The sequence below is a fragment of the Myodes glareolus genome, chromosome 9 (assembly GCF_982192425.1).
Source record: "Myodes glareolus chromosome 9, mMyoGla1.1, whole genome shotgun sequence".
NCBI classification, from domain to species: domain Eukaryota; kingdom Metazoa; phylum Chordata; class Mammalia; order Rodentia; family Cricetidae; genus Myodes; species Myodes glareolus.
The window spans coordinates 69,826,143-69,839,422 of NC_142034.1; the positions used below are offsets into that span (position 1 = coordinate 69,826,143).

The 13,280-nt window shown below is 41.7% G+C and overlaps 1 protein-coding gene across 1 annotated transcript in view; it reads left to right on the top strand.

Moving 5' to 3' along the window:
* Cdc42se2 (CDC42 small effector 2) overlaps window positions 1-13,280 on the top strand; it is a 68,188-nt gene that overhangs the window by 39,803 nt on the left and 15,105 nt on the right. Inside the window, exon 3 of the mRNA XM_048437702.3 lies at window positions 6,382-6,695. Within this exon, the coding sequence (XP_048293659.1) occupies window positions 6,642-6,695 (54 nt within the window). The 5' untranslated portion in view covers window positions 6,382-6,641. The remainder of the gene's footprint in view (window positions 1-6,381; window positions 6,696-13,280) is intronic.

Below are 13,280 nucleotides of genomic sequence, written 5' to 3' on the forward strand. Positions count from 1 at the left end.
TATGGGACGGTTAATTGTTCATGTTGCTGTGAATAAGCTGCATTGATAAATCATATTTGTCATTAATTAATAATTTAGTAATTGTGTAGGAAACAACTTTGACGTTTGGTAGAATTGACATCCTTCTCCCATAATTTTACCCAGCCCTTCAGTGTCACTAGTAAAGGTGTTTATTTTCACTTGACTCTGTGCATTTTCATTCTCGATGGTTATCAGTTCATTATGACCAACTGCTAATTGTTAGCATTTACTGTTGTTACTTACATCTTATTTATACTTTTGATCATTAAAAAGTATGTAGGAGTAGGAAGGTGGTTTGGTGGTTAAGAATGCTTGGTGTTCTTAAAGAGAGTTGGGTTTGGTCCAACACCCATGTCTAGTAGCTCACAACTAGTAATTTCAGCTCCAAGGAATCTAGAATTTTCTTCTGGCCTCCATGGGCGCCAGGCACATCTTACACACAGGAAGAGGAGAGAGCAAGAGGGACTGAAGAGATAGTTTGGGTTTGGAGTATTTACTGCTCTTCTAGAGGACCCAGATTTAGTTCCCAGCACCCACGTGGCAGCTTATGACCATTTGCCTCCCTAGTTCCAAGGGATCTGATTTCCTTTTCTGGATTCTGTGGGCATCAGGCATGCACATGGTGTATACACATATGCAGCAAAATACGAATACACATAACACATTTTTTAAATTAAAAGATAAACCTTTAAATATATAGACACTTGTGTTTAACAGATACTTTTGTAACTAGCACCTGCTACAGCAGGGCTGGGGTTGTACTGGTGGTGGAGTTCCTGCCTGACTCTCATTCCAGCCCAGCTGGAGGAGGGAGGGTAGAGCATTGTCAGCGTTCCAGGAGTTTTATGCGACTTTTCCTGTTTGGAATCCTGCCCTTGAGTGCCCTCCTGGCTGGCTGTTAAGAATTTTACTTTGACCTATTTTTGTTTCTCTAGACAAAAGTTGTTTAAACCGTTTTTGAAATTTGTGGCAATAGTTCTCTGAGTGCTGTTTTATATAATGCTTTCTAAGAATCTATAAAGCTGTGATTCATTGTTCTTTAGTATGAATATGCTGTTTTCATTACCACCCCCTCCCCACCTTGGGGCTAGACAGATGACTCAGTGGTTAAGGGTGCATATAGTTCTTGCAGAGGACCTGAGTTCTGGTCCCAATAGCAACATTGGGTGGTGCATAAACTTATACCCCCCACCCTGTAACACCAGATTGAGGGTGTCTGACACCCTCATCTGGCCTCCAGATATTTGCACGCATGTGCACATGCCCCAACCCATAAAACTGAAATAAATCTTTTTTTAAAGATTGCTTTTCTTCTTGATAGACTTTCAAACTGTGTCTTAATTTACATTAAGGCATGGTAGTGTGTGATAGTAGGCCGAGATATCTAGAAAGCTGAGACCTGACGGTACTTGAGGCTAGGAAGTCAGAACTAATCTGTGCAACTTAGTTTCCATCCCATCTCAAAAAAAAAGAAAACAACAACAACTGTTATTGTTGCTTTATTCTTGCATTTGGTATTTTAAATTTTGATAACAACCAAGAGCATGCAGTGTGCAATGCCTATACATACATCATCTGATTTTAGCCCTTACTTTAGATCTGGAAACTGAAACATATTATTCTGTTTTATAACAGAAAACCGATGAGTTCTAGGGCCTTTTACTTCTCTGTACTAGTACTAGCGTTTCTAAGATTACTGGAATACTTAAACTTCTGAAAGTCTTTGGCTAGTTAGAGGAATGTCACTCTACACTAGCAGTATCTAAACTTGGCTTTAAACACAGCACATGCCACATATCTTTATTTCAGAGTCTAAATTCTGAACTTTGGTGCAGTGCTATACAAACTAATTGCCCTGTTGCTGAACTGTGTAGTTCTTCCTTCTCTAAGATGAAGTCTTAGGAGACGCCTCTTCTGCTGCAGACCAGTCTGATGTTGACGTGCAGAATGTGCCGAGCTGTGTAGCTCTTAGAATTCTGCTTCCTGGGTATAGCTTTTTTAAGTGTAAGGGGTTTGTTTTGGTTTGCATTTTGTTCAGAGGTCTCATGTTGTCCAGGCTGGCCTCAAACTTGCTTGATAATTGAAGGTAACCTTGAACTCCTGATCCTCTTGCCTTCAGTATGACAATACTTGGCTTTAAAAGTAAAAGATTTTGAAAATGAATATATTTTAAGCAACTTCCAGCTCAAGTGAAACTAACTATCAGTATAGTAGCAGTGTTGAATATTTTTGCAACAGATTCAGATATTCTTTGAAGATATTTGTATATAAATATTTTAAGTTTATATACCTGAAATCTAAAAATGCAGTTTGATTAGGAAAGCAAGAAGATGGATATTTTCCAAAGCAGCCATGTTAGGAAATATCTTAAGGTCCATTGTTTACTTAACAAATAAAAACCTGCAGGGCTGCAAACACTCTTGGTTTGAAAATACGTTTCAGGAGGTTTATTGTGTTGTCCAAATATGCAGTTTACAAATTACTGTGTTTTAATCATTTGTTCTTGAGCAAAAGCACTGTGAGTTTTCCCCTTCTCTTTCCTCTCCCTTTCCCCTTCTCCCTCATCCCCATGGCTTGGAACTCACAGAAATGCACCTGCCTCAGCCTCCTGATTGCAGGGATTAAAGGCGTGTGCTATCATTCCCATCGAACATTGTGAATTCTTAAAGTAGTGTATGGGAATGAAAAGAAATAGCATTGCTGGAGATGTGAAGAAACTTTGAACTGGGGAAATGTGGGTTGTTAAAGCAGTTATCAAAGATGGTACAGTAATAAATCACATGCTAACTTAAACAGAGTAGCCAGTGGAGACAAGCGAATAAATGTAAAACACTACTGCTTGAAATGTGTAATTAATATTTACAGGTAGGGTCTAGCTGTTTATATTTGAATCAGAAAATGTGACATACCTGAACCAAGCCAAATAACAAAGGTGGAAATGCTGTAGTATCTGCATGTCTGTGTGACTGCAGCATGGTGAGCAGGGAGGATGTCTCCACAAAGGCAAGCTGTCTTCATGCACTGCTACTGGAGATTCCGTTTCAAGGCCTTAGATCCAAGGGCCATTAAACCTGTTTGGAGCTATGCTTAATCATTGGGCACTAAGTTAACAGTTACGGTGGTGGTTTTGCTGTGCTCTCATACAGTAGTAAGGTTGCTAAATCGTCATTGGGTACTAAGTTACAGTTAGGGTGGTGGTTTTGGTGTTGTTCTCATGCAGTAGTAAGGTGACTGGCAGTGACATATCCTTTCCAGAAAGCTAGGAGAGAATTCTCAAAGTTGTTACCATAAAGAAATAATCAGTGTCTAAGGATATAGACGTATTTTGGAGACACACACACACACAAACTTTTTTTACATTTAGAGAGAGAGAGCACACACTTTGACACTTTGGTTCTCATGTGTGGTAGTCAGAGAATCATTTTCAGGAGTAAAGTCTCTTTTCTATGTTTTGATCCAAGTCAGGTCCTCCAGTTTGGATGCCAGTGCTTTCCCACTATCTTGTCGGCCTTATGTACGTCCTTTTTTGTTTATTCAGTTTTTAATTTTTCAAAAAGTGTCCATTGGATATTGTGAATTTAACTCATTTCTTCATATATTTCCTATAACAAGATTGGGCAGAAAGAAATGAGTAAAAGTTTCCTTTGATCAGTTAAATCTCAGAATATTTCTCAGTTCCAAGGCCAAACCTCTCTACTTCTTATCTCTAGACTTGGGTGAAATAAAGAGTGCGTGTTTCAAGTCTGTATTTTAATTATAGCAGAACTGTGAATTTCTCTTCCTTCAGTCTTCCTTGGATATTTGCTTACTGCATGAATTGTTCCTCCTGAGGCATGCTAGCCTTACCCTCTGGACTGCAAACTGAGGTCCAGGATTATATGTGCTGCAGCTTATCAGGTTGAGTACACTCACCATGAAAGTGGCTCAGTGCCTGTCTCAGCAGGGTTAGCCTTCCTGCTTTGAAGAAATCAAAGGGAGGAATATTAAAAAAGTGTGTCTGGTTAGGGTAAAGGATACTTAACCTACGATATATAAAATAATACTTTTTAAAGTAGTCACATTGGTGAGAATAAAGGAGAATTTTGTGTTATATTTACATAATATATGTTAGAAGAGCAGAGCTTTAGTTTGGTCAGTCCAGGATTCTGTAAGTTGATGAGAATAATGATTCTCAGATGCAGTGTTTATCGGTTTGAGGTTTCCTTCTTCTTTTTGGTTTTTTCAAGACAGGGTTTCTCTGTGTGGCTTTGGGGCCAGGCTGGCCTCAAACTCACAGAGCTCCTCCTGCCTCTTCCTCCCGAGTACTGGGATTAAAGGCTTGTGCCACCACCACCTAGCTTTGAGTCGTCTTTAAGAGGTTTAAATACTTGATTTGTATTTTACCACTTGGAGCAGCAATGTTTACGTCTTTTTGTATAACCAAATGAAGTCATCTTTAGCTTTTGATCTTTTCATTTCAAGAGTGGCTTTTTCCTTCACTCTCTACCACATTGTCTTTTTAAGCTTTGTATTTTTCTTGCAAACACTGCCTTCACTTGTTGGCTCCACTGGTTGCCCCTCTTCTGATCGTCCTTTATCAGTGCTAGTTCCATCTTGAAGGTGACCCTGTGATGCCACATTTAACAGCTTCTCCTTTCTCTTGTTCTGATAATAGCCAGACGTCCTTAGTAAATTTCTGTACCTGTCACATAATTACAGTTGCTCTGGTCCATGCTGCTGCTTCTCTTAGATTCTCACCGTCTGTCTTTGTTGGCTGATTGTTAAGACTTCCTTGATTTCCAACTTTGGTATTCAGTATTGGGCATCTTCAGTTAATGTGCACGGTTGGTTGCCAAGAGTATGAGCCCTTTTAATATAACTTCAGGCCTCACCAGAGCAAACTTATGTACAGGTAACACTGGTCCTAAGAATGACTGGAACCTACCTCAAGACCCAGCAATACCACTGTTGGATATATACCCAAAGGATGCTCAGTCATACCACAAAGACATGTGCTCAACTATGTTCATAGCAGCATTATTTGTAATAGTCAGAATCTGGAAACAATCTAAATGTCCCTCGACCAAAGAATGGATAAGAAAAATGTGATACATTTACACAATGGAGAACTACACAGGGGTAAAAAAATAACATCTTGAAATTTGCAGGCAAATGAGTGGATCTAGAAAAAAAAATGAGTGAGATAACCCAGACCCAGAAAGACAAATATCATATATACTCACTCATAAGTGGCTTTAAGACATAAAGCAAAGAAAAACCAGCCTACCGTTCATAACCTCAGAGGACCTCGACAACAAAGAGGACCCTAAGAGAGACATACATGGTTCTAATCTACATAGGAAGGAGAAAAAGACAAGATCTCTTGAGTAAATTGGGAGTGTGGGGGTCACGGAAGTGAGGAGGAGGGAAGAGGAGAGGAAGGGAGGGGAGCAGAGAAAAATGTTTAGCTCAATAAAAACAATTTAAAAAATGACTGGAACCTCCCTGGTTCCCCCTCCTTTGCTTTTCCTGACTGTCAGCAAGTCAGCCGTCCAGCATTTGGAAATCCGCAAAATGTCCACTCTGTTCAGCTGCAGCTAGGAATCTGCCCAACAGGGGTTTCTTGGTCTCACACTGGCTTGCAGTGGTGAGAGATGTTCAGTGTTTCCACTCAGTGCTGGTTATTTGGGTGGAGGAGGGGTCCTAAAGGCTGAGTCCCCAGAAGGAAAGCTAACAAATGCATTCGGCCTCTGTGCAGGGTTCTATTCTGAGAATGGATGGCCACTTTAAGGTTTCTGGTGTGCTATACCTGCTTTTCTTAGAGCTAATTGATCATAGTTACTGCGGGTTGTCTGCGAACAAAGGACTCAGTTGAAACATGAAAATGATGATCAACATTTCTTTGTGGAATTTAAGAGTTTTAAGAGTGGCAACTAAACTGGGTGGCGGTGGCACACGTCTTTAATCCCAGCACTTGGGAGGCAGAGGCAGGTGGATCTCTGAGTTCGAGGCCAGCCTGGTCTACAGAGCAAGCTCCAGGACAGGCTCCGAAGATACACAGAGAAACCCCATCTTGGTAAAAAAAAAAAAAAAAAAAAAAAAAGAATGGCAACTTATGTTTTAACTGGTAATTTTTAAATAAAATGCCTATTAAACTAATTCCTAGTTTATAGCTATAGACTATTCCATGAAAACAAGGATTTTTCTGTTTTCACTGTTATAACATTGACCCTTCATAGTCAAGTGATAACTCAAAATAATAATTGGTTAAGTCAATGAGTTTGTGAAATTGTTGACTTTCAGTATTTGCTTTTTGAGTAATATTTACTCTTATTGTATTACAGATTTTAAAAGATAAATGGCTTTTCCTCCTCTCCCTAGACCCACTGCAGGCTCTGGACCAGAGTGGTTCTTTTCCTCCCTACTGACCTGAAACCGAGTCTCTGCAGAACTGGAAGCAGAGAAAAGAAACAATCAGACTTTCCTTTTAATCAACTTGAGACCCTGACTCCAAGGACAGAGACTCAGTGAAATAGAGTATTTTGACGGCCATTCCTCACTCGGAGGGCGAACGTTGTGGAGCTTCCTGCCTGGAGACTTGGAGCCTTTGGTGGTGCTTGCTCAGGCCTTGGACTGAAAGCATGAGTGAATTCTGGTTGTGCTTCAACTGCTGCATTGCAGAGCAGCCTCAGCCTGTAAGTATCTGTGTGAACTGGATGTTGGTTGTCAAACTGAGCAGTTGTGTTTCTAGGACTGCCCCAGGGAATGGTTCAGAGCTAGAACTCTGAGCTTCTGTTAAAACAAATGGACAAACACAAACAGGCCCCTGGGTTTGGTGACACACACCTATAATCCAGCACTCTGCTAGGCTGAAGCTGGAGGAACACTGTGAGTTTCAGGCTAGCCTGGTCTACAAAGCAAGTTTAGGACTAGTCAACCCTATATAGCAAGATTTTGCCTCAAAAAAAAAAAAAATAGCGAAACAAAGGATAGTATATTTTGAGAAAATAGTGAGTATCAAGAACTGTGCTAGGAGCCTGGTGTGGCACACACCTTTAATCTCAGCATTTTGGGAGGCAGAGGCAGGTGGATCCTTGAGTTTCAGAGCAGTTAGAGCTGCATGGGGCTACTGCCCACCACCCCATCCTGCAGGGCAGTGAGCTGTTGTATGCCCCATTATGCATCCCCGAGAAGCTTTTCACAGCCCTGACAGATAGAGGGACAGGGAGGAAGAGGAGGCCTGTGTTAAGGACCACATCAGATTTGTGGTGCTGAGGAGGTGTGGCAGCCAGGCTCCTGCAAGCTCGTTTCCACTCATCTGCTGATTTCATCCCAGCTCTTGTTTCCAATTGTGGGAGGGCCAATTGTTTTGCTCACAGTCACACAGGTGGTAGGTGGCACTGGGTGCTGCCTGGCTTACGTCAACCTGATACAAGCTGGAGGCATTTGAGAGGAGGAAACCACAACTGAGAGATTGCCTCCATAAGATCAGACTGTAGGCAAGCCTGTGTGGTAGTGGCTTAATTATGGGGAGGGCCCAGCCCACTGTGGTTGTTCGTGCCACCCCTAGGCCGGTGGTCCTGGGCACTATCAGAAAGCAGGCCGAGCCAGCCACGGAGAGCAAGGCAGTAAGTAAGTAGCACCCCTCCATGACTTCTGCATCTGTTCCTGGCTGCTTAAGTTCTTAGCCATGCATTCCTTGGATGGTGGACTGTGGTGTGGAAGTGTAAGCAGATAATAACCCTTTTCTCCCCAATTGCTATGGTCATGTTGTTTTATTACAGCAATAGAAACCCTAAGACAGAAGCTCTTTTTTTGTGCCTCTTAACCTTTATGCAGAGGCCCACATCAATTCATCTCTGAAAGGCTGGGGATACAGCTCAGTGGTGCAGGGTTTTGGTTTTAAGATTGAGTCTTGCTGTCTAGGCTGGCCCAGATCCTGTAATCCTTGGGAGGCTGGGTTATAGGGTGCTATACCATGGCTTTCAGTGCCCATTCTGAATTCTGTAGAGACTGGACTATGTTCCTTCGTGTCCTTGGGGAATGTGTGTATACTTGCTAGCTGGTTGATTGAATAAATGAATCTGTATTTTATTCAACTTTATAACTATACAAGGATGATGAGGATTAAATTTGAAAATATATTTTCTCATCAAGTTATCAGTCTTTGAACTTTTGCTGTTTCAGACATGTTTTTCAGATTGCAGGTGTTATCAGTGTGTTGGATTTTAACTTTTGTTATAGCTAAATTTGTGGGAGGTGGTCTTCACTTCTGTGCTCTGTAGACAAGCTATGTGCTGTCTTCTCCTTTCACACTTAGCTTTTTTATGGATGAAAGGTGAATTTACTGATGTGCATCAAGTTGGGTGTACCTGTTCATGCTAATCAGGAAGCTAAAGACACTTTATTAAACAGTCACTCTTTTATTAGCGATTTGATGTCACCTGTTATCTGTTAATACATAAGTCTAGTTTTGAGAAATGCAGTGTTATGTTCTTTTGACACAGTTGCCTCTACTACTTTTTTTGCTAATTTTGTTTTCTTTATTGGTGGGGCTGAGATTGAGCGCAGGCAGGTACCTCCTTCAGTAGTTGCTGCTCTTCCTTCATGCTTTCTTACCTCATAGGGGCAAAGTCTTTTCATAGTGTTTGTCAGTGATGTTTGTTTTTAAAGTGGATTGTGGTTATGTTTCCTTATATGTTACTATCTATCTATCTATCTATCTATCTATCTATCTATCTATCTATCTATCATCTAGATATATCCCTTTAACTGCACTCAGAGCCTTGCCCATAGTACAAGGAAAAGTATTCTACCACTAAACTATATCCCAGCCCTGTTGTTTGTATTTTATATAAGGTATTGTGTGGTGTAGATTCTCAGTCCTATAGGCATTTTAATATTACACTGAGTTTAAGGTTCCAGTTGTGTGAGAATTGACATCTTTAGAGTTTTGAGTAAAGTAATTGTGTTGAGTAGTGAATTTCATTACCTAAATTTGTATATTTCCTATTCAGTTTGCTCTAGATATTGTATGAACTTTAATTCTGTTATTAAATTCTGTTTTCCTATTATATTTTCCTATTGGTTATTATTATAAGACTTTAACAATTGTATGTTATCTTTGTAATACATAGTTGGAAACACTGAAATTAGTTTAACAATAATTTAGTGTTGGAGGAGAGCCAGGCCACTTGTTCATCCTGGCCGCCCGACTAGTTTAGCCCTGAAATAACCACATAGAAACTGTATTAATTAAAACACTGCTTGGCCCATTAGCTCTAGCTTCTTATTGGCTAACTCTTATATTAATTTAACCCATTTCTATTAATCTATATATCGCCATGTGGCAGTGGCTTACCGGGTAAAATTCTCAGTGTCTGTCTCCAGCAGATCCATGGCATCTCTCTGACTCTTTCCTTCTCCCAGCATTCAGTTCTGTCTTCCCCACCTACCTAAGTTCTGCCCTATCAACAGGCCAAGGCAGTTTCTTTATTCGTTAACCAAGAAAAGCAACACACAGAGGGGACTCCCATATCAGTGTAGTTGAAACATTTTTATGTACTAAATATCTCTGAATACTACCTTCCTTTTCAAAACTGTTAATTACATTTTTATTTATTTTGTGTGTGGCAAGGGGGGTGGCATGCCTCGCTGCTCAAGTGGAGGTCAGAGGACAACTTGTGGAAGTCAGTTCTTCCCTTCCACCATGTGAGTCCCAGGGATCAAACTCAAGTCATTACACTTGGTGACAGATACCTTCACCCACCTAGTCAATCAGCTCCTGCATGCAGACTGACTTCTTTATTTTTGGATATTTAATTATTTTCTCTTTCTGAAATCCTTTTTTAAACAGAATGTCTTCTATTTATTCTCTACCGTTTAATACATGTGGACAATGATCTGTCCCCAACCCTCTCCTCTCACCTCTTACACCCCGTCATGTCTTTTGTGGGGGAGACTCCCTTAGTGTTGCCTCCTGGAATGGTGACTGATCTCACGTCGGCGGTGAACTGCTGAGTGCAGTGGCCTTGTCATCTACTGAGACAACGCTCCTCAGCGCTCGCCTCACCCTCTAGCTGTTACATTCTTTCTGCTCCTTCTTTTTTCTTTCTTTCCTTTTTAATTTTTTTTCCCCGAGACAGGGTTTTATTTATTTATTTATTTATTTATTTATTTATTTATTTATTTTTTTGCGCGTCCCTGACTGTCCTGGACCTGTCTTGAACTCACAGAGATCCACTTACCTCTGCCCCCTGAGTGCTGGGATTAAAGGCTTGCGCCATCACTGCCCAGTTTCTCTCCTTACAGGATGTTCCTTGAGCCTTGTCAGTGGGTATGTGAGGGCTTGATAAAGATGTCCCATTTAGTGCTGAACACTCAGTAGTCACAAGTTCTCAACACTTGGACCAGTTATGAGTCTAAGCATTAACTACTGCTGCTGCAGAGAAAAGCTTTGGCCAAGGTTGAGAGGAACACTAATCCATCTCCCTCCCTCCACCCCACCCTCACCCCACATGGTCTCATTATATAGTTCTGGCTGGCCTGGAACTTGCTACATAGACCAGGCTGGCCTCAAAGTCGCAGATCTGCCTTTCTTTGCCTCCCAAGGATTAAAGGTATGTGTCACCATGCCCAGAGATTAGCAGTAATCTCTTTAGGGACTCTTGCCTTCATTAGACCCACAGTGTTGATAGGTTGATAGCTGACTGCCTTTGCTTGACTTGAGTGGGATCTAGGGAATGGAGGTTTAACTCAGGGTTCTCCCATGACATGCTTTTTCTATTCCAGGGCTGCTGGATGCTATGCAGGTTTTTGTTCTGGCGTTTGTAACTCTGATGACTGCAATAGTTTTCTCTGATTCGCCTATTGTCAGTGGATAAGGGGAGTTGTAGATTTCAGTTTGACCAGACTTTTCTTGTGTGATTTTAGTGGCAACGCCCAAACTCCTTACAAGTCAACCCAGAAGCAAAGTCACATTGCCATACATTTTGTTCTTTTTCCATTTTGTGTGTATATGTGTGTCCTTATTTTGTGCATGTATAGGGCACATACGTGTATATATGCACATATCAACACTGTTGGTCTTAATGAAAGCAAGGGTCCCTAAAGAGATTATTGTTAGGCTGGGCATGGTGACACATACCTTTAATCCCAGCACTTAGGAAACACAGGCAGGCAGATCTATGACTTTGAGGCCAGCCTGATCTATGTAGTTCTAGGCCTGCTAGAACTGCACATATGTGTGCATCTATGTGCAGACCCAAGGTTGATGTCAAGAATTATCCTCAGCTGTTCTTCCACCATAACAGGAGGCAGGGTCTGTCAGTCAAACCCAGAACTTATTGACACACCAGGGTCTGTCTATCATACCCAGAGCTTACTGACACATAGTCTTCCTAACCAGCTTCTTCTGGAGAGATGTCTTTTCTCTGCTTTTGGAGGCTAGAAGTACAGGTGGGCTGCCATGCCCCCGACTCTTACAGGGGTGCTGGGCATCCAAACTCCAGTCCCCACTCTTACATGGCAAACACTTTACCCAATGAGCTATGTCCTTAACCCAATGTTGCCATGTTTTAAGAGTGTACATAATAAATTGAGCATGCTGTTTGAGCCAAGACTTTGGAGTTACAAGAGACGGACAATGGAAATGGATTATTTTCTTTCCAAAAAGACTTGTGTAACATTTGGCATGCCAGTTACTGTGTGTGTGTGTGTGTGTGTGTGTGTGTGTGTGTGTGTGTGTGTGTGTGAACTATTTCACAGAAACCCTTAGCCTTCTTTATCGGAGAAAACATATACAACAAGCTATGTGGTCACCTGGTTGAAGAATACTTTGCTGTTGGCTTCAAGCATGCACTTAAAGAGCAGTTGTAATCTGGCATCCTTCTAAATTTCACAGAACTGTGTGTTTGCTGTTACTGTAGCCAGTGTCAAGATAGCCTCTGAAAGTTACTGGGTCCCTATTAGCGTTTTCTCAAGTATTTGCAGGGTAAAGTGCCAAATGCCAGCTCTCCCACTCCTTTTGCAAATTCCATGAGCGCAGAGTGAAGAGCCTTGTACAGGAAGGAAAATAGGAGGCAGTTTCTGCAGTCTCTCATGCTAGCACAGTGCCCTGTGTAGCATGACAGCATCCTGGTATTTCCAGCTGGGCCACAGATGTTGCAGCTGCTGTTAGGGAGCACTAAGGCTGTAGATTTTTAGTTGAGCGCTTACATCTTGTAACGCAGTTTAAAAAGTGTTGTCAGCAGCTTTCACGGGGAGTGAGTTCTTTGGTTAGCATTCTTTGGAATGCTAGTGACTTCTCAGGTGTGGCATGGGTTCTTAGGGAATGCTCGTTTGTTTAAACTGCTTGCCTTTCCTTTCATATCTCCTCATGTGGCAAATGGTGTAGTTCATTCAGTTTCCATGTGTCAGCACCTTAACAGCACTAGAATTTCTGAACAAGCCAAGTACTGATGGACCAGTGAACAGACATTACTGCTGCCAGGGACTCACTTTGGTGTGAGAGATGCTTACTCTATAGATAAGTAGTTATGATGTCATGGTGATAACTGCTTTGTGGGAAAGGAAAGCTGGGAAAGAAGAAAGAGATGTAGGAGAAACAGGGGTGTGTATTTAAATAAGTCCAGAGATGGCCTCTAAGAAGGTGAGAAGCAAGAATTTAGGGGAGTAAGCTTCACCCATATCCATGAGACGGAGTTTAGTTAGAAGAGCCTGGAGTAAGCAAAGGCAATGCAGAGGGAGAGGATGCCCACGGAGATAGTATGCTGGGAGCTGAGAACACTGTGGGGCTGAGACCATACACGAGTGGAGGTCAGAGAGCAACTGTGGGAGTCAGTTCTCCATTTCTACCCTGTGGGTCCCTGGGCAGGCTTGGCAGCAAGTGTTTTTACCTACTGAGCCATCTTGCTAACTTCATGTTAAGAGGCATCTCATGTATGCCAGGCTAGCTTCAAAGTTATTATATAGCCAAAGATGACCTTAAACTTTTTTTTTTTTTTCTTGAGACAGGGTCTCTCTATATAGCCCTGACTGCCCTGGAACTCAATATGTAGACCAGGCTGGCCTCGAACTCATAGAGATCTGCTTGTTTCCAGAGTGCTGACATTAAATTATGCGCCACCAGACCCAGGGCTGACTTGTGTTTCTGTTTCCTGCCTCCACCTCCCTAATGCTAGGATTTCAGGTCAGCACTCATACACTTAGCACTGTGCCTACTGAGCTACATCTCCAGCACGAAGTTAAGCACATCTTGATGTTTTTATTTTTTTTTTAAA